Raw genomic sequence first — 25,721 nt, 5'->3', positions numbered from 1 at the left:
TAACGCGACATTACACTCATAGAAGGTGTTCACTAGTGATTCTTAATTAAACATGATCAGCACAGGCTAAGTCTTCATTTCTGTCTTGATAAGCCATATGAGCTCTTCTGGGTAAAGTGAGAACTAACATGCAGTGTGGGGGGATTACAATTAGCTTTAAGCTCTGCTTCTTTCCTGCTGTCCTTGTTCGTCCTCAGCAGTCTGTCCTTAGCAGGCTGAGACGCCCCAGTGAGTTGAGGGAACATGCATTTATATCACCAATGTGGTCGTTAAAGCTCTCCAGAGTTTTCATCTCACTCCAGCCTCAGAAACTGACATTTTAAGCTGCATTGCAATTAACTAGCTGAAATTTGGGTTGGGCTTCCAAGAGGACCGTTACCATATGCTAATTTGGCAACTGAAGGCTTGGTGAATTACTTAAGGGGGTGAACTATATGTAAGTTTTATTACTGCTATGGCAGATGCTTAATGACCCTTAACAATGATAAAATATTTTATAATGATCAAACTCTAAAAATTCCAGGCAGGGGTGCTGCAAGATGGGTGGAATGAGACAAATAATTTAATAGCCCTCTGTCTGTATAGAGCTCAGAAACATTTTCGATACATCATAAAGACAAAATTGTGTAGTCTCCAGGGGCTCTCGTGTCACATGTTTCACTGCAGCCCAAAATTGGTATCAGTGCTTTTGACTGACAGCCTGACACAGTAGGAATGTTTTAATATTGAAAGCAGCTTCCATGTTTCTCAGTGTTTCTAATTAAAATGCTCCATTATGTATGCTGAAAACATACAAAGCTCCCAGAACAATAGCAAAGTCGTGACTTGTGAATATTATACTGTACCTGCTCCCACTTTGGCTGGCTGGCTGACTTGCATTACTTTTCTGTGAGCAACGAAAGATAAAAAACACTTTAGTCATGTTGGATTTCTTAACAAACTGATATATCTTTCATGAAAACACTGCGGTCTATAATCATTTTGATCTTTAGTGCTGCATTTTAAGCACGAATTCATTCATTAATGCAAAGTAAATATGATAAGATTAGTGATATTCTCAGTGTCGCCTGCTGAAAAAGACTTCTTTGTTATAGCTAATGGTCCTATATGAGCTCAGTGCTCCAAATAGCTCCCTCTTACTGAAAAAACTATCAAAATCTCTTTGGATGGTAGACAAATCACTTAAATGGCTTTCATCTCTATTTATGAAATTACCCTTTTAGCTTAAGTGCTCTGATGAATTTGCTCAAAACTGAACATACAGAAGATGTATTTTTCCTCCTTTCTTTCTTTTCTTCCTTCCCTCGTGTAACTGTAATTCTCTTTCCACATTTCCAGAAAATTACTCGGATTTTGGCCAATAGTTAACATCTGATTCACAAGCAGTACTGTGAGCATATTGTAAACTAATTAACTTTATTGCCTAATAAGTGCAGGGAATTTGTCTTCAATCAGCGTTATTATTACACGATTGGACATCCTCAAAAATGTCACCTGTCGGTCTAGTACTTTCATCCAGACTTAATATTTCAACAACTATTGGATGAACTGCAGTGATTTTGTCTTAATTAAGAAAAAAATAAAGCGTACTGACTTTGGTAACGTAAATCTTTATTTACATTTGTCCAATACTGGTTCATGACTAAATACCTGTAAAACATTCCCATCACTCTGCTGTACTTTGGGTTTTGTGCTAATGAGTCAATGTTAGCATGCTAGCGCACTAAATTAAGACGGTGTACATTGTAAAACCTATACCTGCTAAATCAATATGTGAGCATTGTCAGTGTGTTAGCATGCTGTTAGCATTTAGCTCAAAGCACCGCAGCAGATAGCTTCTTATTTTTTTTTTTTTTTTTTTTTTTTTGCAAATCGAAAGTATCACCTCAGAAGTTTTGAAAATATACCCTGCTTTCACTGCCTCGGAATCACAATCATTGGTAATGAGTGTGCCAAGATAATGTGATTCCAAAAGATTTATAACAATCAAACGCTGGAGCGGCCAGGGAGATTGAGCCATTTCACAGACCAGGGGAAAGACATCACTATTGCCTTAACTGCAGCCCCTATTTCCACTTCTCATTGCAAGAGAGAATACTGATTTAAGCTATCATCTTCAGACAGGTGCTCTTATAGCCATCATCTATTCCCATTAGGCTTCAATCACACCCACTGATCCAAATAGACAAAATAGGTCTAGAGGGAGGCTACCTTATAGTAAAGATGTATTAAACATACCTCACTAAAATGTATTCATACAAAGAATTGCTCTTTGGTATCCACCTTGGCCTTTTGTTCAAGTGCATTCAGAGAGAGGAAACGGCAGAGACACAGTTGAAATGATTGGATTTATTTAAAGCTGAACAATGCCATACATGATAAAATATGCTTACATGTGCACATCTGCACCCAGTGGGTAAAACATGAAAGCATTTTACACTTTTTTTTTTGTTGTCTGCTAGGAAAATATGCAAGATAATGTGGTCCTTTGGGGGGGAGATGCAAGAAACACAATACAAAGTATCCAGGGGTTTCTACAGGGTAGGAAAATTGATCAGGAAAACAAAAACAGCATTTGCTTGCGTATGTCTATTCATCTCTCATATCTGTAGAAAATGGTTTGTGTGCTAACATAATGCACAACTTCCATTCATAGTGTTTTAAGACATATTCAATAGCGTGCAGGCAAACATACTCACTCAAAGCTGTTATATATAACACAAAGCGTGTTAAGTGTGTCTAAGGCCTTGAATTTAATAGCTAATTTGTGCTTGCTGCCCGGTGTGTAGTTCAAAGCAACCTTCTGTTAGGATTGAATGCAATCTGCCTTTATGTCTTTATATATCAAAGACAAACGTTAGACTCCACAGAAAATTAGAGCTTTGCTTCTTTTCTTCAGCAGTCCTTTTTCATTCTTCACTGAACTCTGAAAGACTGAATGGAGCCGACAGATTGTTGTGTAAGTGGAAAGCGAGGAGTGGTGCTTAATGAGAGCTGCTGCAGGACTGTCAGGATGTGACACTGATTACAGGTGACACAGTACAGATGTGACTCTGCTGCCATCTGCTGGACAAACACTGACACACACTGTTGCTGTAGATCCATTATTGTACGTTTACTCTTGCTCACAAACTTGAGAATAAAAGCGATCCATCTGATTTCTTACAACTTTAAAGTACTCTTAAACTGAAGAGAGCTCCACTAGTCTTTTAGATTAGTTAAGAATGAATCCTGGATCAGCGGTTCCAGTAGGTTTCTGTCCCTTTAAAGCAAATCACTGTTTTTTGGGTTTTTTACAAGCTTAAAAGGCTCAAACTATCTAAAAAATCTATTTAACAATAAATATAGGGTTATTGAAAAAGATCAAACAAAATCTTTCATGGTTTTGTGCAGAATAAATATGAATTTGATTCTCTCCCATCCCACTGACCACCTCATGACCCCTCAAGCTTATCTTGTGACCCCCTTAGGAGGGTCCCTATCCCGAAACAAAATGTCATTATGTTCACTGAAGCAATATGTATAATTCAATACAATTATTTGCATTTGAATTAAATATTTAACAGAATGTTTTATTCCTTTTCCTTTCTCATTTCACTTATATTGATGTATTTACAATTTAGTATTAAATTGTTTGCTTTTCCTTATGTTTCAATTTCAGCCAAGTTCCCATTATTTCATTTCTATTTATATATTTATACACTGTAAATATAATTTAGATTTTTTTTTCATATGTTAATCGCTGCTGCATATTGGAGAAGATAATAACGTTACAGAAACTAAACTAAAATCATTGATTGGCTGTTCCTAATAAAAATAATTCATGTGATTAATCATGTGACAACTTAAGGTAACTTTACACTTCACTTCAAGTAGAATTAACTTATTGTATAGGTGTGTCTTATTCTTTAATTGTAGTGAATTCCTTCTTTACTTATAGCAGCAATAAGGAATTTTCATGTTTTATTGATTCTGGCGGCCCCTGTGGACAAAGACGGTAATGTTTCCATCACCATGTTTGTTCGATTTAAAGGGAAATCCGACCTGGTGGCAGGCATTAAGAATAACTATATACATATAACCAATCTTCTCACTGATGGTCTTGTTTGCCTATAGGTCATATATAGGCATAAGTATGCCATAAGTTGCCATTATAGATAGATAGATAGATAGATAGATAGATAGATAGATAGATAGATAGATAGATAGATAGATAGATAGATAGATAGATAGATAGATAGATAGATTCATCATGAAGCAGCATTAACATCACATGCTGGTTTGTCACTGCTCTCCAGGGTGAACACAAGAGTGAGCACTGAGACCACAGAGTGATTTTGGTTGCTTCTCCCTTTGTCATCACTGCTGTAAGAGTATCTCTCCAGGGAACCGTGTCTGTCGTGACAAATGGCACGGTGTGTGGCATCTAATGCTCCCCTCACTAAATGACAGACTGCAATTAGATTAGTAAAACATTTGAATGATAATACAGAAGAAAGTTAGGTGAGGCCTGGAGGTAACACAAATGAAGTTCACTTACTTCAAAACCTACAAATCAGCTAAGATATTGCCAAATTAACAGCACAAAGTGGTTTCGTGTTTGTCAGCCCAGCCAGTCTTTGATGCTTTAGACCAAATGATAGCAAAAGGACATCGAGTTTTTGATTCGCTTTTATGTTTTGATGTGTGACTTGCAGAGGATGTGTTTGTACCAGGATGGCATTTGGGGAAATCGGGCAAACCTGCTTTATCTTACTCAGTAGTGAAAGGACATATTTTGTCACGTGATTAATGTTGATATGTCAGGTGCATCTTTGACTTTTAGTTAATTTCCAGTATGTTGAGATCAATCATGAGAAATCTATTTCCTGTAGAAGAAAATAAACCCACAGTGGTTTCAGTAGGCATGCAGCCAAGAATGATCTCGCCTCATTGGGGAAACCAGAGTTCAGGTTCACTCCTAAAGAAAGCCGGATGTGATTTTTGCAATGTTTTATCTTTAAGATAGATAGAAAATATTACCTCCCATGTGACAAATGTTGTGTCTCATCAAGTGATGCATGATATTCCTCCCATGGGGAGCGCAAAATTCCCACACATAACTCTGTGGTTTGCAGTGGGACACCAGGGACTCCACTGAGCCTGGTATGTGGCAACATGGGAAGTTTGTTTATGACTGTAAAATTCACTTTCAATTAAATGACGAAAGTCACACAAACAGCATTACTGTCAGTCTCTAAAAGCTTTAATACACATAATGTGAAATTTATAACTACCATAAAAGCCCCAATGTAGAAAAAATAAATAAATAAATTTTTTTCTATCCCATCATTTGTTGGTCATCAGTGGTGAGAAATTTAAGGTTAAATTCAGTAACACATATAATAGTCTCTTTCTTTGGACACTTGGACAACAAAAAGACAATTACTAAAAAATTGATTGCACATTGAGATATTATGAGCCCACCATATGGCAACAGTGAGATGTTCATTTGCAGTAAAAGTGTACGATCTGCATTCGATTGTCTCAATTTAAGTGAAATAATGAAATAATTATATATTTTACATATAACATAAATATACAATATAGAAAATAAGGTAATAACACAAATCTGTGTTTTGACGGAATAGCTCTACAGTTTTTTGGGGTCATGGATCGTCCTCTTGTGGTTTTCTGCAGTCTAGACACAGACACTGGACATAAGTTGCACTGGTAAACTGAGTGAACTGGCTTATGTTCACAGCTGTAATTTTGCTAAAAATAATCTCATCAAAATAAGAACAACGTACTATGGAAATACATTATATTGACAGTTTATCATAAAACTGTGTAAACTATGGCAATATTGTTTAAGCCTTCTAAAAACCAAATTAGTTATGAAAACCACCATAAACAGGCAATAAATCAGCAAGACTTTTCTGCTGCTAACTCACTGAAAGGAGATTTGGAAACCGTCTTTTTTCCATTCATTTAGTTTTAATCAGAAAAAGGTGTTTTTAAGAAACAGAAAGTTTACCTGTGAGTCAGTGCAGCTTTAGACACTCAGCAGTGTCTGACTGCGTCTCTTAAGAGAAGCAGAGCACCGGTTGCTATGTGGGCGGACATTTCATGGTGGCATTCAACAGCCTTGAGCGGGTTTTAAAGCATTTCAACGGCTAGTTGTACAGTACGTGCCGTGGCTTCCTACACCTCCAATTGAAGATGGCGTACTGTGAAACTGTCATTATGCTCACCCAGCTACCTTTCCCACCACCTCCACTCTTAATGTGAAACACTTTGTCTTGTTTCAAAGATTCGGATGGGCCTTTCTGCGAGCACAGCCATGAAAGGATTACATTAGGTTAAACATTCCAACTCAAGTGGGAGGATTTCAGAGACAATCCAAAAGGATGGAAGAGAATCAGGTGCATTTATCATTTTAATTACTTGAATAAGACCATGTAAATTGAGAATCTATGATAATTAAAGGAGCTTTAAGTAATCCATGACCTTTATCAATCTTTGTTATTGTCTCTTGCTGCACAAACTCTTGGCTCCAAACCTCCTCTGCTCCTGTGTGCTACATTTTCTGAGTTGAGATGAGCAGAGATGAAATATAAAGGTGAAGTGTGGAGCCAGAAAGGTTACGCTGTAACATCAGTACTGCTTTGTCACTGCATTTATAGTTCCAGGATGGAGCGGCTGAAAATATTCAAAGGTGAAAACTTTAACTGTGTTGAAATTTACGTTGGAGAGCACTTCCTCCAAAACTGTGTTCGTACAAGACAGTTTTGACATCACAAGCTGGGAAAGTCATCAGTGAGTCACTGAACTCAGTCTGTAAGATTTGTCAACAACTACAGATGCACTTTCTGCGGAATATGACGTTTTTGCTGTGAGGCAATAAAAAGTTACTTTACATAAAGGTGCATATTCATGATATTCTCTTCTCAAAAAAATTACTTTGCAGCTGAAAGAGTGAGACAGAAAATGACACAGCTTTTTGTGAACCAACCAATCACAGCCTGCATGGAGCAGGACATTAAAAAAATGTTGAATGATATAGCCAACTGTCAAAATGTTGAACTCTATGAATGAATAGTTCTGGTGTTTAGCATTAACAAATCACCACCATTGTAGATCATTTTTCTCATCACATTCACGGTCTGAAATAAGGAACAATGTCTGTCGTTTATTATATTAAAAAATTCTTTATTATGTTTGTGATGAAAATCACTCCTCCAGATGCCATATGGATAAAACTTTGTGTAGGTTTCAGTATTTGGTCACTTTTTGAACCTTATTTGGACATCAGATCTGTTTTGTCTTGTCTTGTCTATACTTTAAGTTGTGAGTGGAAAAACGCACACATATTCATTTTCTCTATGTTTAACATCTGACCCCTGGAAACAGGAACCAGAAGAACATTGGTACGATTCTTGTAGTGAATAGAAGAAATTTCAAGTCTTCATTTTAAACTTTATTTCCCGGTGTTAGTTAGAGTTCTACTAGAATTACAATACGTTGTCATAATGTTGATGTGCATGCTGCCTTAATCGTGTTGCTTTTGCCTTTGACAGAACTGATTACAGTTAACAGATCCACGGAGGTCTCAGCCGGGTTGACAGTGACATGTTGTGACTTCAACTTTAATCTGCAGTCAGTGCAGGAAGGAGCATCGAAAGGTCAGAAGTTATTACCATTGCTGTCTGCTCAGCTTGAATTCCTTGGACATTTTGCTGCCAAATACTGATAAGCTCCAATTGGATATAGTAAGAGGTTTGTTTTGGACAAAGCACCTTATGGAGGTATTCAAGTGAAATTCAGGCTACCTAGATGGAGAAGAAGCTCTGAATGCCACCTTCCCTGTATAATCTTCTCTCCTCCATTTTAATATTCCGCAACATTCACACCCCTTTTGTTACTTCAGGTTAGCTTTAATGCTAATTAGATACCAGATTGTTGTTGTCCAGCTCTGTGCTGCATGAGAAGGATCTAACACACTCCTTGGACCTTTTGAACTCTTGTCTCTGCTACCAGCAATGCTCACAGCTCAGCTTTGTGAAGGAGCTGAAGAAACAATCATCCTGCACATTAATTCTCTCTGAACTTCTCCTGGCCTGAAGCAAGCTTGTAGATGCAGTCTGACAGAGAAGCTCCAAAATGCGCAAATGGCCAGTCCAACTTCTATTCATTTTTGATGAGAAGTTAGCTTTTTCCTGTGCAATAAATGCAATGATCGCTTATGGGGCAAAACTAGTACATCAAAATGATGGATCCCACCAGAATTATGGGAAGAGGCCCTGTGATTACACATACTTTAAATAAATTAATGCTTACCACAAACATGCTATTTATTATTTAGTATTTTTCAATATTATACCTTCAACAGTAAGGCACCCTGTCTTTTTATATAGAGTACAGTCAGTCTAAATAGACTATGAATGCAGATTTACCAGAAAATTTCATGTTCAGCCACAGTTTGTAATTGTATATTTACTTTTTTCGAATTCTTGGAAATTGCCTGAAATGATTCTATTTGAGTGAGCCAAACAAAGTTGATTGACCTTCTCCTCTCCCTACAGTACAATAGCTGTCTATAGTTGAGCTTATACATATCATTTACTAATGTAATTAGTAATGTGCTGAAAAGAAAACACTTGGAAATAAAAAGGATGAAACCCACAGTGCAGAACAGTGTCCAGACTAGAATAATAACTATTGGATGGATTACCATGAAATGTGGCACAAACATTCATGTTCCCTACATCCCCTGACCTTTCATCTAGAACTATCATCAGGTCAAAATGTTAATCTGTCCAATACGTTGATTTATGACCAAATACCTGAAAAACCATCAGCCCCCATCAGCCTCAGCTGCACTTAGTGCTAATTAGCTGATTCTAGTGAGCTAACACACTAAACTAAGATTAAGAACACGGTTATTGTTATACTTGCGGAACATCAACATGTTAGCATTGTAATTGTGAGCATGTTAGTGTGCTTGCTAAGATTGCGATAGGGCATTTAACACTAACGTTAGACAACCTCTGAACTTTAGCTAGCTCACATTCACGACTCAAACATATTCAATCGTGCATGACAAGAGAGTTATCACTTACCTGTGAGAGCAGCAACCAGACACCACGCTGAGGTTGACCTCCAGGCAGCTGCCTGACGCTCATTCTAATTTATAATTGCAGATCGCAGATAATCTATGCTTATCTGATTGATTCCCTGTTGAAAAACAAATTCCTTCGTGAATCAAACCGTGGCAGGGGAGACACCCAGCCAAGTTCACCCATGACGAGCAGTTTGTAAATGCAGGTTGCAGAGTCTGTATATAAATGTAACAACCTCTAAATAGGCTTTTGATATCTTAGAGTGAGCTATTTTATCTACAGAGGTTGCAGGTCCTCTTCTGCAGAGTCCGCCATGTTGAACCAACATGTTTCTACTGTAGCCCAGAAGGGACACACAAAACTCTGGCTGTAGATAGGAACTATGTTAGCATTTTGTTTTTTAACAAAGTTTCTCCTAGAATGGTTGTAATCTGCAACTTCACTGCTAGATGCCTCTAAATTCTTCACACCGGCCCTTTAAAACAAGAAATATTTGTGCGTGCAACAGAAATACATTAATGAGCCTTCTTTTATTATATGTGGATATGGTGATTTTTTATTTATTTATTAAATTTTTTATTTTGTATGTGCAGCAATAGACATTTTTATGTGCACTGAAAAGTACTTTTGCGGCAGCAGTCATTTATAGTTTAATCACAAAATACATTTTGTGTCTTTGCGCATTCGTTAATGTCGTGACCCATCTGATTCCATACAGAGTCCCTTGCATGGCTGTGGGCTCTTAGTCTGGTTCTAATGATCCACATTCACAGTTCATTTCTGAGAAGAGCTCGGCGAAGATTTCCCCACTTGAGTGTTACCAAGCAGACAGGTCTCTCAACAGATGTGCTTGCCCAGATACTTTCAAAAGGCCTCCCAGAATATTCTTCCCCTGTCTTTCAAATGTTTGTCTACTTAAAAGCAGACAAACATTTACTTACTTTGTTGTAATGGAAAGAGAAAAAACCCACATTCTGCTTGTTGAAATTGACACGATGATGTTACTGATGTATGCTGTTGTCATAATCGAATGTGTTTCAATTACTTTCTTGTGTGCAGTTTTCTTTTTGAAGTTTTTTGAAGTGAAGCCTCTCATTGCATTATTTAGGCGTTGTTTTTTCCAATGCCATTCTTTTTAATAACTACTTAATTATTTGCATTTATAATATATTTGTACGATTTGATTTGTTAAAACTTTATAGTGTTTTATATCAGTGTTTTTTCTTACTATCCTTTGTTCCTTGAAAAGAGCATGGTGACATGTTGCAAAACCTGTTGGCTTGTGTGACCAAATTTAATAAATTACATAACATATATGGAAAAGACATCACTGCCCTCATTACACTGACATGACATATCTGTCTTGTTTACTGGCACCCCATTAACCTTCTGTTCCCACTCACCCTACTGTCTCAGTTGGGTGAGGCAGCCATTTTACAGAATAAGATAAGACACATTAGTGGTGTATAGTGTCCCTGATTATTTCCAATAAAACAGATTCTTCCTTGCCTGCTCCTACATTTCTGGCAATGTACCCAATTAGCTGTGTGTCTACCAATGTCCTGCTGGTGCATTGCTAGCCTTGCTGCAGGCATATTTGTTTCTGTGCTATCGAGTGCAAACTTATTAGCCTCCTGCGGAGTATTCTTTGGAAAAATGAAACAGTTTTTTTCTGGCAGCCCTCTGTAATTATTCTAAGAAGCTCTAAATGTCTTACCAAACGTGTTCACCGTATGATAAAAAGTACTGTGTGTAATCACTGAGGAAGATACAGTTATAATTGAGCTAAGCTACAGTTGGCGATTTTGTTTCCCTCCAGATTAGAAGATCAAACTTGTGCAGCTCGATACCAGATGGGTGAAAAACAACTCGTGCATGTATTTATAAAAGCCAGTGTGTCAGAATTAAAAATACATTCTGCTTTAGTAGCTGGCAGGTACAGAAAGCTTCTGAGACAGATGGGTGTATCCAGAAGCAATGGATACACTGGATCTTCTTTTTCATGTACAGTCATTGATATTCCACTGAAGCTGAGGCTAGTTAACATTGATTTCTCATCCTTGCTGCTGCATCTCCAGATGTTCGATGGCCAGTTGACATTTGATAATACATAGATAGGATCATGTGCACCACTGGTGGCCATTGGCAGGGCTTCTTAGTTAGGATGCATCAGGTAAGCCTCCACCTGCTCTGTCAGATAGGTAGCTCAGTGAATATGCAGATTGTGGCTTCTCTGTCCACTGCCAGATGGTGCCACTCGGACTGTGTCTGCAGGCTGAATACAGCGCAGTGCTAAAAAGATGATGTCCAAAGCTAGAGAGGATTTAATGAAGGCCCTGTGTTTTTGCTGTTCTCTATTATTGCTTACAATTAGTCTGCCAAAAGCTTAAAGAATAAAATCTAAACATGTGAGCTTTGGCGGAAGAGGAGAGGGAGGAGCAGACATGGTGAAAAAGGAGGAAGCGGTTGTTTTTGGAAGTCTTCCAGATAGAGGCTGGGGTCACATCGGCTGGGAAATGGACTGACTATCTGGGAATTCCATGCTGCTGTGTACTTCCCGCATCGGACAACCCTTCCAGAAACCAGACTCTAACTAATGATGAAAATCATCACAGTCGAATGGAGGGCAGGAAGTGGTGTCAGTCCCCAAATGCATAAAGATAATTTGTTTCATAACACAGTTTTATTTTAAAAATCAATTAATTAATTAATTAATTAACTTAACTTAATTAGTTGACAGTAGGTCCTTCAAGTATATCAGCAGAGCCGTTAGCTAACATCTTGATCGGAATACAGTTTTGTAGTTCTTCAACTAACTGAATCAAGATAGATTTGACATATTTAAGCTGGTTCAAGTAGATGCGTATGAGAAACTCGTTAACGATGGAGCTAAATTTGCTCTAACTGAAAGCTCTCAGCTGAGGTTCTCCTTCACAAAGGTCAGTAAACATAGTCCTCTTTGTGCCAAAGCTTCAAACTACAAATCCAGCTTGCTTCATTCTGTTTCTAGGCAGCATGTAAGTGTGCAGGGCAGAAAGTGTGCCACAGTTCGTAAACAATTACAGAATGACCTGCCTGTCAAGATAGTTCTGCCAGTAAGACTTTACTTTAAGTATGAATAATAAAACTGAAATACCCATCCATAATGAATATTATAAAGTATTACACAATTTTAAGCTTCTAATGTACAACGTCTCTCAGGTTGTTAACAAAAATTTTGTTTATCACCATTACACCCTGTATTAAGACCAGTCATCAGTGTGAGAGTAATACCAGATTTTAATTCTGTGATTTCACTTTTAATATTGGAGCTACCTTCTTTGTATAGGACTGTACCTTCAGGTTTCTGAAGTGTGAGTATTCAACTTCTGTGTCGCAACAGGCCGGGCTAAAATATTGTCATATTATATATTTATACAGGTGTAACAATGAATGTATTAAAGATGGAAGGGCGTCCTACTGAGGCTGTATATGTATAGATTTTTCTGGTATTAATAACAACAGTAGTTCATATACTTTAGCGTGTCTTTATATGCAGATACTGTTGTTGCCATAGCAGAACAACAAATAACTGTAATATAATTATGTGATTAATAAATTTGTTTTATTAGTAGTTCATGGATGAAAAGGGAAAGATTGTCGGCAATGTTTAAACCTGCCTGCCTATATTGCCTATCTACACATACAACAGATATATAGCAACATTGGCATTGATTTAGAGTCATATTTGTGTCAACCTGGTGATTGTACGTCTAATATTCACTCTCCTTTTAGCTCAGTTTTTGACCTCCACCAACTCCTGAAGTAAATATCTGTCTCTTTAACTGCTAAATTCAATAGCAAAAGCTTTTTTACTTCGCTAGTAATAGTCAATCTAAACAATTGTTAATACAATAATATTGATTATAGCTGCTTTAACAGTTTGTGTAGCATCCTCCTCTCCATAACTGTAAGGACTCCAGAGTTATGGCCCATTTGGTATGTTTAAAAATGGGTGAGGACAATTTAAAAAGCATCAAATAGCCAATGTAGCCTGTTATTTCAGTCTGCCTCTACAGCATGTAATGTTTTTTTTTTTTCTTCTTCTTTTGTGTTTGCATTATTCTGTTGTCAGACAGCCTTGAAAAGTGTACCGAGTTGTATTTCATTATACACTTTTCTAGGTCATTTCTGACTGTAAGACATGAGTGGTGAGGGCCAAGACAGGGTCATGTTCATGCTGTTCAAATGACCCAGATTTTGGACATTTTCTGACCTAAATGTTCATAATCTGAACAGCGTTATCACAATGTCGACTGTGAGTTGATTTCTTCTATGAGCCATCTTTTTTGAGTTTAAGTTTTTCATGTAACATCTGAATGTGTCTGCGACCCAGATTCTAACTGAATCAATAATGACACAAATTTCACACAATAAAAAGTTGTTGTTTATCTGTGTCAATGGGCACATTATGGTGGGAGTACACATGAGGATCCTATTCCGTGGTTAGATAATACACGATTTCTGGTGATATAACATCAGTTATTTGTATTTGTCATTGAGCGAAAATTACTCACAGGCAGCAGTTGTGTCTGTATATGAAAGCAGCAACTCAAAAGCTAGTAATGCCTGTAATCTTCAAGGTTAGTAGGTAAGCTTTTAAAAGGAAAGTGTGTCAGCAGCAAACATTTGCAATTTAATGAAATGTGAACATTAAAGCAGCAATTATGGACTAATTTAGCTCCAGTAGTATCGTAAATTAAATGCAGCTTTCCTTACATTGAATTATGAAAAAATGAATGTTTAAAAAGTGTGAAATCTCACAATATCTGATCAAACACTGCATCCATAAATGGGAAGAGCATAACTATGATATGATTGAGAAATATCATGTTTTGGGTTCAAGAAAGCCGGGATCATATTTTTTGTCCTTCATAATAAAACTTGTGATGAGCAACTGCCAATGAAAACATGTTTACAATATGTGAAGCAGCCATCTTCAATAAGGACGCCTGCCCTGGCTCAGGACTGGAACATGTTCGAGCCACAATGTCCTGAAAAACACTGACCCAAGAATCAAAATACACTCTCTGCTCTTCAGGCTCTGAACTTCACCCTACTCATGGTACTGTATAATATTGTGCATTTGACAAAGCAGTGGATGAAAGTCTTGCACATCAATTTTCTGCTATTTTAGATCTTAAGCTTTATTTGGGGTATGTGAAAAAAAATTGAAGTTGTATGCTTAGTTGGTTACCTTCTTGTTATTTATATGAGACAAATATGAGACACAAAATAATGTTTATAGGCTGTGAACCAACAAAAACACAAAAAAACACAAAACCCCCCTCTGTTCCACTGCTTTAAATTCAATTTCTCAGACAAAACAAAAAAAAGTCCACTACATGTCCAGTTTTTGCCAAAAAGGTATTTTCTCAATACATTTGAACAGGACTGCATCATGTGAGCAGATCCTTCAGTAAGTCTGCAGTTTTAACTTTAAGCAAAGCTAGAAACATGTAAAGAGATACAAAGAAACAATCCCTTTGGCTGCAGGCAAATGCACCCAAATTAATTTATAATTTCACAGAGCTTCAGCTATTGTGCTGCAAAAGTACAGTTGACACAATCATCAGTTTACCTTGTAGGAGTGTGATTCACTGTAATATAAAATTACACTGTAGACTAAACTAGCTTACAGTAATACAACATATTCCATAAACAAAACAAAAGTCATTCTTACTCCACATAATTCCAAATAGGCCACTGATTTCTGCATAAATTGCATAATTCTTTCTATTTCCATTTTGGTTAATCGTGAAGAAAAGATTATTGTTCACTCTTTGTTATGATTATTATTTTATTTTGAAATGTAAGATTCTTTAAATCCAGAGAGGAACATATGCAATGTTTTGATGCTATGGTCTCACTGTGTGATGTATTACAGTACCTAAAACACAGATATGTACACTTTGTGTGCTTATGAGATTTTTGTATTAAGAGTTTTGTAAAATGAAATTCTCTCTTTTTGTATCAATGCTCAAAAATCCTATTCTATTTTTATAAAAGTACTTAACTGTTGTGTTATTGTAGGACTACATATAAAAATATAGTAGCTTTCCCCATAATGGGAGAGTGAGGTTGTATTTTCTAGTTAGTATACTAACTAGTTAGAAAGTATACATATTATTATTGAATGTTTTTAATCCTCCTTTACCTTTCCAGTTAAAGCTAAATTAATGCCACTTCCCTACATTACAAAAAAGATGGATTAATGCCTGGCTTCAACTCCATTTTTAAACATTCTCCTTTCTCCCTGCTAAAATGCAGGGAAGCAGCTCATTATCTCAGGCTGAAGTGACTCGACGTTGACGGACAAAGCAGCCAGTTAGAAGGAAAGCATTGTTCGGGGCTTCCGACAGAGGAAACTAACTCAGACACTTCCAATGAGCTTTCTACCTTTTCATCCGGCTGCCTGATTTGCCCTTTCCTGAGCGTTTTCCTGTGAACTCACTAAGAAATAACCCATTAGTAGGGTTTACTGTTAGCTGGCTCCCTGTCCAGTCTAAATATAGATTTTTTGAATTCAATTAACAATCGTTTTCTCAGCCCTTAGGCTATATATAGATGCAATTGTGTTATCCTGGTCATGCCTAGACAGAAAAAAATGGACAAGAATAAAAATCCAGACAGAGATTGAGTAAACTCTTCCTCATGACACATGCAATATAAACACACTTCTTAGTTACTGTACCTGTGAAGACCTTAGCCAAATTAACCATAAACAATTCTTCCTTTCTCTCTTGAGAAAAATACTGAAGATAATGAAGTAAATAAAGAAGCTGATGTAGGACTTTTGGGCCACAGAATAATTGCTTGGCAATAAAAGTTATTATTATATTGTGTGAGCTGTTTCTGATGAATAATATGGGGGATTTTGTGTTACTATAGTTTCCTAATTTGCTTTATTTTCATTTTTGATGTCACTGTTTGTTTTATGCAGTTATTATTTGTTAAGATTTTAACACTCAAAAGCTGATTGAGGAAATAGGTTTTGTATGTTATTATTGTATTTTTGAAGTATTTTTGAAAGCATAACCTATGGAAGCAAATTAAGCATGGCACACTGCTGCCACTGCCAAGGACAAGAGCTGATGAGAAGGTGACTGGTTGCAATCCGCCTTCCTTGCAGGACCTGTACGCCGCCAAGAGCCTCAGGCAAGCAGGAAAGATAATGTCTGACCTCTTTCACCCGGACACAAACAATCCCCTCTGGCAGGAGGCTGCAGTCCATCCAGACCAAAGCCACAATGCCAGACTGCAGCCACTCATCAACAACGCCCCAGACCCCCATGGCTCTCATCCTGCCCTATGTTGCATTAATGTAAAGTCTTTATTAAACATTCAAATCTAATTCGACACCTTCTGTTATATTAACTTAAATCTTTGTATTATTATTTCTGTGTACATTTAATCCTTCTCATTTTAAACATTGTACAGCTCTTTCCACAATAAAATCGATATATATTTCATGTCTTTATTGCAAATTTCTATTTTACATACATGATTCTTGACTTTCTCAGTACTTTGCTCTTTTTGCTTTCTATATTAATAATAATATATTTCAATATTTTCAATTTCCACCATAACACCAAGGCAAATCCTTGTTTCAGATTCTGAGGTGCGTTTTCTGTTTCCTATCACCACTCAGAGCTTATTTCCCTCAACCATGAAAACAATATTTCCACATGTCGTTTTAATTGCCTTCAACTGGAAAATGCTGTTCAGATACAGACCTTTCTATTTGTTGGACCTACTTGTGAGGGATAGGTTCACCTACAATATATGATTCCTATTGGTTTGTTAAGTTTAATGACCTCAAATAATTTGAGTACAACTTCGAGGGATTTAAGGGTATTTGTACTTTACTTGCGTATTTGAAAACAGATGTATATAAAGTATTTAAAATTTGCTCCACTATTACCAACTACAACACTGAAATGGTACTTAAAGGTCAAGTGTATAACATTAAGAAGGATCTATTGGCAGAAATGAAATATAATATTCATAGGTATGTTTTCATTAGTGTATAATCACCTGAATATAAGAATGTGTTTTTGCTACCTTCTACAGAGTTGTTAGACTGCCATGTTGCTACAGTAGCCCAGAACAGCCAGACTTTGGAACAAACTTCCAAACTCATGAGAAGGTGATGTTTTAGACATACAAGATGGACAGTGACAATAATATCTACCAGTAACAGAGTATTTTTACATTGTGTTAACGCTTCTTTTACTTGATTCATTTTGGAAATCACCGTCATGTTTAGTCTTTTAGATATAAGGACTTGTTGACCTGAGTCCTGAGACTAAACGTAACTTCTATTAAAGGATAGGACTGTCAAAACATCCTCACTTCAGGGGATTTTCTGTCCTTGTAAGAACGTCTGGTTCCCCTCACAAGTATTGAAATATAAGACACACACAGAAACACTCACCAATACACACACACACACACACACACACACACACATTCACACATTCACACACCCTGACAGCAAAGAGCACAAGAGTTGTGAAGTAATTTAGTCACTGTAATACCACACATGTTGTTCAGCAGTGAGGAAGTAGTGAAGAGGAAAATCAGTGTCGAGGAGTCTCCTCATCCTCCCACACATCTTATTTCATTGGCTGAGAGGCGTGATGTCACAGAGTGGACTACCCTATAAAAAGTCACTCTCCCACACAGACGGCAGACCACAGACCAGCTGCGACTCACTTAACAGCAAGAAAGACAGCTCTGTGAGACGCTGCATACTTTACAAACAACTGTTAAAACCTTTGGAAATATCCACCAGTAAGCAGGAAACCATCTCATCATGTGTAGAGGACTCGAATCGCTGCCTATTACCTGCCTGGAGAGGTGAGATCCATGAGTGTTTTCTGATATTTTTCTTTTTTTGGAGGAACAGTAATTATTACTTTAATTCTTGAAAATGACAAATGGACTTAATTGCCTTGCAGTTCTCTTTGTAAAATGTTCTCTTTCTTTATCTTCGCAGGGCAAAGGAGCTGAAAGCTTTGTTTGGAAGTTTACTACAGAAGTCAGATCACAGCATCACTGGCCAGTCAAAGAAAAATGACAAACTGAGGTAAGACATACATTCAAATTCAAAATTCACCATTTTAAAGCCTGCCAGTCAAATTAAAGTGGACCGCTGGTTGTTCTTAGAAATTTTCCTAATGCTGTTTTTTCTGTTATTCTACAGGTTAAATGTCGACGAGCCTTTGAAATGGAAGGAGTCGTTTGACAAACTGTTGTCCAGTCAAAGTAAGTTTAAACCTCCAGATCACACTTGATGCAATTGTTTCAATTACTGCAGATGTTTTTAAAGACGACTACCAGATGTTAACTCTCTCCTCTCTCTCCTGTCTCCAGATGGACTGTGCCTGTTCAGAGCCTTCCTGGTCTCAGAGTTCAGTGAAGAAAACATTGCCTTCTACTTGGCTTGTGAGGACTACCAGACAACTAAACCTTCAAAACTGGCCACCAAAGCCAAGAAAATTTACGACGAGTTCATCGGCTCTGATGCGCCACGAGAGGTAAATATCAAATCACCTACAGAGACGATTTAAGATGCTCTGCTGGCTTCTCTTATCTCGCTGTGGCGTGCTGATAATCAACTCTCTATCTCTTCTGTTTCCCCACAGGTAAATCTTGATCACGTGACCAAAGCCATCACAAAGGAGAACATGGAGCATCCCAGACAGTCCTGTTTCGAACTGGCGCAAGCCAAAATCTACAACCTGATGGAGAAAGACTGCTACCCTCGCTTCCTCAAATCCTCCATATACGTAGAGGTCAGCAGAAAGGCCAAGACAGCGTAACAAACTTTAAAAAAAACATCCTGCAAGCAGCAGATGAGACGTGATCACTCCTCAAAAGGGACATAAGCTTACTGACGCACAGCAGAGACTGGAAAGGTTCAAGTGGAACAAATACCTCAGTCCAAGGAGTTTGGTGCCAGGTTGTGGAGTTATTTTGGAGACGGGAGGTTGCATACTGATTGGGGTCCGAGCTGGAAGCTAAAGGACACATGAAGCTGTGAGAAGAGACGGACACAGACTGAGCTGTCTGCCTCTGAAAGAGACACGTATACTGTACATACATGGCTGCATGAACGGCAGCCACAGTGGCATCAATTTTAAATTGCAGAGAGATATAAATGAGTTGCTTTCACACAACAAATCTACCACAGGGAGAGACTCCTGTAGCACCAGTGTTTGTTTATTTATTATCTATTTATTTAAAGTTCATTTTTATTCTGTGAATGTTTGTTGTGCAACTGGTTGGTGAAAACTGGTTTGTATTTTATATGTTTTTCTATCTGAAGTACTGTATGTAAAGATTGAATAAAAGATTACCAATTTGCATTGGAAACTTCTCTTCACTGGATGTGGTTACTGAGCTCTGGAACAATGTAGGAGGAAGGAAGAAGAAATTTTGCTCGTGTGTGCTTTTTTAGGCGCTAACTAATCGGTGGCCTCAGTGGTTCCACTTCACAAGTAGGTGACTGGATGACTCCTTTTCTCTGAGTTACAGTGAATGGAAGACATGAGATGAGTGTGTGTCAGTTCTTGCGCTTTTATTAATAAAAATAATCTATTTTGACCCATGCAGAGGGAGAGAAAATGTGAGCTCATTTTAGTTGGTCATTCACTTCTACAGGATTAGAGTAGATCTTAAATTTAGATACACACTCACACAACACCAGAGGGGAAACTATTCAGTCACCCATTCACAGTAACAAACAGTCAGACAGGTCACAATAGACAATAGTAACACTCAAACTAACACCTATTCAAGAAGACCTAGGTGTAGCTCAGGAGGCTGCCCAGACACAATTTATTATTTAAATACAAAGAATAGTTTGACATTTTGTTGAGAATAAATGAAAAGATTGATACCACTTCCCCTTGTTTCCAGTCTTTGCGCTAAGCCAGTGGGGTTCAGCAAAATTGAAGGAAGATGCAAAAAAAACATTCATATTCATATTATTCATATAAAATCAAAGCTGCCCTGCTCCTTAAATTTAGCATGCTTGCTTGCTTCAAATTAAAGATTTGAAAGACAAAAAAATAAAAATTGTATTGCATTAAAAAAGATAAAAGTAAGGAAATACTTTAAAAATAAATTTTACAAAAGGGGGGGGTGGCCATGAGCTATTTGGGATGCCTTAGCATGGAAAGGTTTCAGAACCCTTGGGATAAGCTAAGCTAACCAAATGCTGATTGTATCTACACATTTATTGCACAGACATGAGGGTGGTATTGATCTTCTCATCCAACCCACAGCATGAAATTGAATAAGTATATTTCCCTAGTGTGTGTGTGTGTGTGTGTGTGTGTGTGTGTGTGTGTGTGTGTGTGTCCCAAAAGAAAGATAATTTTGCCAGGAAACATCTGAGTGTGATGGAAGGTCGCCATGGATACAGCAGCCGCCTACTGAGCAGCTCCACAGGCAGGTTTGTTTACTACCGTATTACAGCCACTCAGCCTGTGAGTCACAGCAGCCTCCCCTCCATTCTCTTGCCGTCCATCATCGCCAACTCCTCGCTGCCATCCCCCCTCTTACGCCCTCCCACTGCAACAGCCAACTCCTGTTCAAACACTCAGCCCACGAAAGAGGCGAGGTCGAAGTCATTAACACCTCTCTCACACTCATGGAAAATGGCAGAGGCTGTCTCTCCACTCCATCCCTCTTTGTCTCTGTCAGTCTCACCTCACATTACAAGTGATGTGTAATGAGGCCTCTTCTCAACGTGGACATACAGTCATTGAGATTAACTGAAGAAACACTGATGTATTTTTTGGTTCAGCAAACTGAAACAGATGGACTTGACTTTAACTTGTCACGTAGGCCTACTCTTTGCTGCACCAGCTGATTTGTATATGTAAAAGTATTATTTTCATTCTGTTTGACCAGATGTTTATGATTCGTCTCTTATTCAAGCTATCAAATGCCAGAATATACTTTGGCAAAAGAAAAAAGCATGTAGGGACTTGATCAGGTGCGGTTGCATGTGGGTGGATTTGTTTAGACCGTTTTTATGTAACTTGATGTTGTGTTATCATAAGGGTGTAGTTTATTCAAATGTTTGAGATGAATGACAACAAGACAAATAAGCACAGAGAAACAGAGAGAGAGAAAAGTTTGAGATTGAGATAAATCCTTTTTCTGATGCCTAGATTGAAATATGATCAGCGTGGCAACAACAACTTGGATCAACATAAAAGATACACATCAGGTAAAAACTCTTAAAGATTTAAGTAACAATGTCTGGCTGTATTTTAATAAGATACAGGGAGGAAATGAGTCTGTTGTGACGCCAGACTGTGCATTTGTGTGTGATGAGTGTATCTCTATGCAGATGGGTAGACAAAAGAACTTTCAAATGGGTCAATTAGAGCTGAATCATTGAATTGAACGCCAGTGAAACACTAAACGAGACATTTGCCCTTGCTTTAGCTGCTTATTTAAAACAAGCACGATCCAAATATCAGATGTCCATCATCTTCATTCTTCAAATAATTAATTATTTTTTTACTTTGAAGAAATCCCACACACATAGTCAGCGCTGGAAGTCCTGTATAGTATAATATATATATATATATATATATATATTATGTTTCTATCTTATAATTTGTTTAGTGTAAGAATCACTTTTTTAGTTTGTGAAGATGGGGGTAGCTTAATTCTTCGTAATATATCATTATATTTTAGCGAGCTGTGAATTGTGTAAGAGAAACTACAAAAGCAAAACAGGAAAAACAGTAAAGGCCCTATCTAGAGCCAGTAGCTTTGTTTCCTTAGAGCCCATTCTAAGGAAAACACAACAATTCCTATATTCAGGTGATTATACACTAATTAAAACATACCTATGAATATTATATTCCATTTCTGCCAATAGACTGTTACACACTGGACCATGCAAATTTAAAATGATGTTATCTTAATGGCTTTGGATTAGTCCAAACACCAGAAATTGAAACTGCTGTCCAACACATTTAAATAGAGATAAAATAAAATGAGCTAGAGTGTAAAAGGAAGGCCTGAATGACACAACTCAAGTGCTGTATAAATACGTCCTCTTCTGTACTCCGTCAATAAACAAATTTTGACGACACTTGTTGACTTCAGTGTTTTACACAGCTAACTTACAGTAAATAAATTAGCATTTAAAGGTAAATTAACGTCCTGGAAATCTGCATGATTGGAGTTCAACTTTACTAGCCTATTTTTAACTGCTGGATTTTCCTCTGGCAAACAAACAAGGAACCAGCTGCCAAAACAAACCATAAAATGGAGAAGCTCCTGGAGGCTTTTGACAGCCACTTAAAGTAACAGTAAAAAGATCGCTATCTAATGTTGGACAGCCTCATTACAGTAATGTCTTTTTTATTCTGTTTTTCTGAGATGGACAGGAAAAGGGGGAGAGAGGAGGGGATGACATGCAGCCAAAGGCCACAGGTCAGATTTGAATGTGTTGCTGCTGCACTGAGGACTCAGTCTTGGTACATGGGACACCAGCACCAGGTGAGCTTCCTGCACGTAAATGTTTCTATGTAAATTCTATGAGTCTGTATGAAGGCTGCATTCTTGTCCAGCAAAGGGTCTTCTATTGCCTGAATATCATTCCACCTTTCTCTCTTTTTTCCTTCATTATTTGTCATCGCTTCACTATCCATTATCAAAATAAAAGTCCAAATGCCCCCCCCAAAAAATACAAAAAGATATGGATACAGATAGGATGCTGTATGTTTCCTAAAAGCACCATCCAACTCAATATACAAACGACATATCTGAATAAATAAAAACCTAGAAGCAAAAAAAGACTCTGCTTTGTCTCATTTTACTGTAATGTCTTTTTTTATTTGTTTGAAGACAGATCCATTTTCAGGTTTACAATAGTTATTTCACGCTGGCTAGCCAGAAATGAACATAATGTGTTTACACAAAAGGAAAAACAAGAAGATTAAGCTTTATTTCAGCGCACCTAAACATTCAGGATCATAAAGTTTTACAGTCCACACTGTGAACACACCTGTATGAGCTGGCATGGGAGAGGCTGAACCCGGCTGTTTTTCACATGAGTGTTTCTAAAGTGAGGATCGGTTTAAATGGGCTGCTTTAAATGTCAGGAAGGTTGAAACATAATGTGGCACAAAAGAGGTGGAGCTCTGTTAAACGGTGGATCTGGCTCCACTGGGCAGCTACTTCACTGGTAGAAATGAGTCAGCATACTCATTTAAAAACATATTTGCTAAGCGAGTGGTGATTAATAAGCGCCGCCAACGGTGCTTGAACTTGGGAGAGTGCTGTAAAGACACAGAGCCGCAGCCATGGTTACCAGGTTACCAAGGGAACAAACCTAGCATAGCTGAGTGGTCCCATCCATAGTTCACTCTAAAATGCTCAATTACACCACAAGAGCTTAAACTCGTGTTCATTTCATTTAAATTGCAAGATGGAAAATAGGCTCGTACTACAAATAAACTCCTTTGTGTCCATTTGTTGAAAATAGCCTCATAAACACTGAAAATCTGATTATAGCTGATATTAAAATAGTGGTGTGACATATGAGAATATAACTCTCTGGTCTTATGTCAACATTTGGTCTGCGTTATTTCATTACATGGTGTCATATGAAGACAGCAGGTCAAGCCATGCATAGCAAATAATGACTCACATCAGTGAGGAAAAGCCATACATGTGTTTGTTATTAGTTTAAATTTACAGGAAAAATGACATGGAGCCTGAGGAGAGGTAGTTTGACTCTCAGTGGAGTTCCTGTTCTCCTCTGGGGTTTTCTGGTTTCCTCCTACAGTTTAAAGACTGGCAAATCAGACTGGAGACTCCCTAAGGTGTGAATGTATGTGATGTGGTTGTCTGTATGTTTAGGCCTGTCTAGGATGTTTCCCTCTCATCCACTCAAGGCTGGGATAGGTGGACAGAAATACTGCTTCTTTAACGAAAAGCAGTTTTAGTAAAAAAATCCCCAAAACACTAAGTGTGAGTTAAAGTGTCTTTTTATGAGAGCGTGTCCCACAGGAGACTCGCTCTGTTTTGTTTGCTGTGCCCCTACCACATGTCCCTTCTTTCTACATTTTTTGAGAATATTCTGCTGCTGGAGATCTCAGGAAACTTCCTCATGACCTCGTTACAGCTCCACCTTCCCGGGCAAATGAGCCAATCGTCTGCTTCGCTACTAACAACACATTTCAAGACATGAGACTACAAACGTTTGGACACTGACCCCATTCCCAAATTATTCTGAATTTACAGCAAAATTTCAACATGCATGCAATAAGGTGAGTGAATGTTGACAGTTTCATGCAAAAAAGCAGTTCCCACCATGTATTTGTCTGTTTTGTTTACTTTTTTTTTTTATTCTACATTAGTAGGATGTAAGATCACCAAGTTCACCTCCTAAGTAGATTATTTAAGAGAGAACTTAAAGTTCTGAAGAGTTGAGAACAGCCACAAAGTAAATATGTGCAAACAGTCAAACTGAGGCTAACTTGCTCTTTAAAGAGACGTTTTGTGAATTATACTCATTCCATTTGTTGCCACGGGTTAGTGGAGAAGATTGATATCACTTTCACATCTGTACAGTATATATGAGGCTACAGCCAGCAGCCAGTTAGTTTAGCTCAACATAAGACAAGAAACAGGTGGAAATTAGGGAATGCCAATACCATTACCACTCTTGTTACTTCCTTTCTGCTATGACTCCTTCATGTTGTAAGTTTCCAGCATCGTAGACACATAAGTTTCACATCATTGTCAGAATAATGTGATGGCATTGATACAAAGCACTGATACGATTCCAACGGATCGGACAAGTTGGAACCGGTTCTCAATTCCCATGTTGGAACTTTATGTGAACCCTGACTCCACCAGCAGTTTGTTAATTCAAATAGCACCCCGTCTTTATAAACTGAACTGGCAGTTATGGTTAGGTTAAATGATGCACATAACAATCCTTCGAGTCCGTAATATATGTGGATCACCAAAAAGACAAAAAACAGAAAAGAGGAAATACTGTGACGTAGGTCCACCACGACCACATGACTAAGTGACAAATAATGGGAAGTGTGTGTGGGGCAATATCTGTGTATCTTCCACAGTGACAAAGTAATTGGGTTTGTGGGAAGGTCAGCTTTGTACTCAGCCGCTCTGACAACCACAGCAGGCTGTGTGTTTATTGACCTATGAAGAGCAATGAATGCCTAAAAGCAGCTGATCTCATATCAGTCGGCGCTCAGTCGCGTGCCAGTTTGTGGAGATCAACACAACACCTGATTCCTATTTGCCAGCAGTGTGTCAGATTGTACAAACAGAACTCAGGCCCAGTTTTGTGATACGGTGTAAAGAGAAAAAAAAAGTCTGTGGCGATCAGCAGAGTGACAGTGATTCAGGAGCCGGTCTAAAGCAGGGGCTTTTTATTCATTTTTAATTCTGTTTACTTTGTTGTTATTTATTTTATTTTTTTAAAGGGTTTTTTTTGGCCTTTTATTGCCTTTATTGATAGTGACAGCTGAAGATAGACAGGAAAGGGGGGCGGAGAGAGGGGATGAC

At 37.8% G+C, this 25,721-nt stretch overlaps 1 protein-coding gene across 1 annotated transcript; it reads left to right on the top strand.

Moving 5' to 3' along the window:
- Positions 1-17,844: 17,844 nt before the first annotated feature.
- Positions 17,845-19,513, top strand: rgs5b (regulator of G protein signaling 5b). The gene is made up of 5 exons (XM_051398373.1): positions 17,845-18,002; positions 18,142-18,231; positions 18,349-18,410; positions 18,519-18,682; positions 18,791-19,513. Exons 1-5 carry the CDS (start codon positions 17,959-17,961, stop codon positions 18,965-18,967), a joined length of 537 nt encoding a protein of 178 aa, XP_051254333.1. The 5' UTR covers positions 17,845-17,958; the 3' UTR covers positions 18,968-19,513.
- The last annotated feature ends 6,208 nt before the right edge of the window (positions 19,514-25,721 follow it).

Source organism: Dicentrarchus labrax, unplaced genomic scaffold, assembly GCF_905237075.1.
Source record: "Dicentrarchus labrax unplaced genomic scaffold, dlabrax2021, whole genome shotgun sequence".
NCBI classification, from domain to species: Eukaryota; Metazoa; Chordata; class Actinopteri; family Moronidae; genus Dicentrarchus; species Dicentrarchus labrax.
The sequence above is the reverse complement of the archived record's forward strand: the minus strand, read 5'-3'. Positions and strand labels throughout refer to the sequence as shown.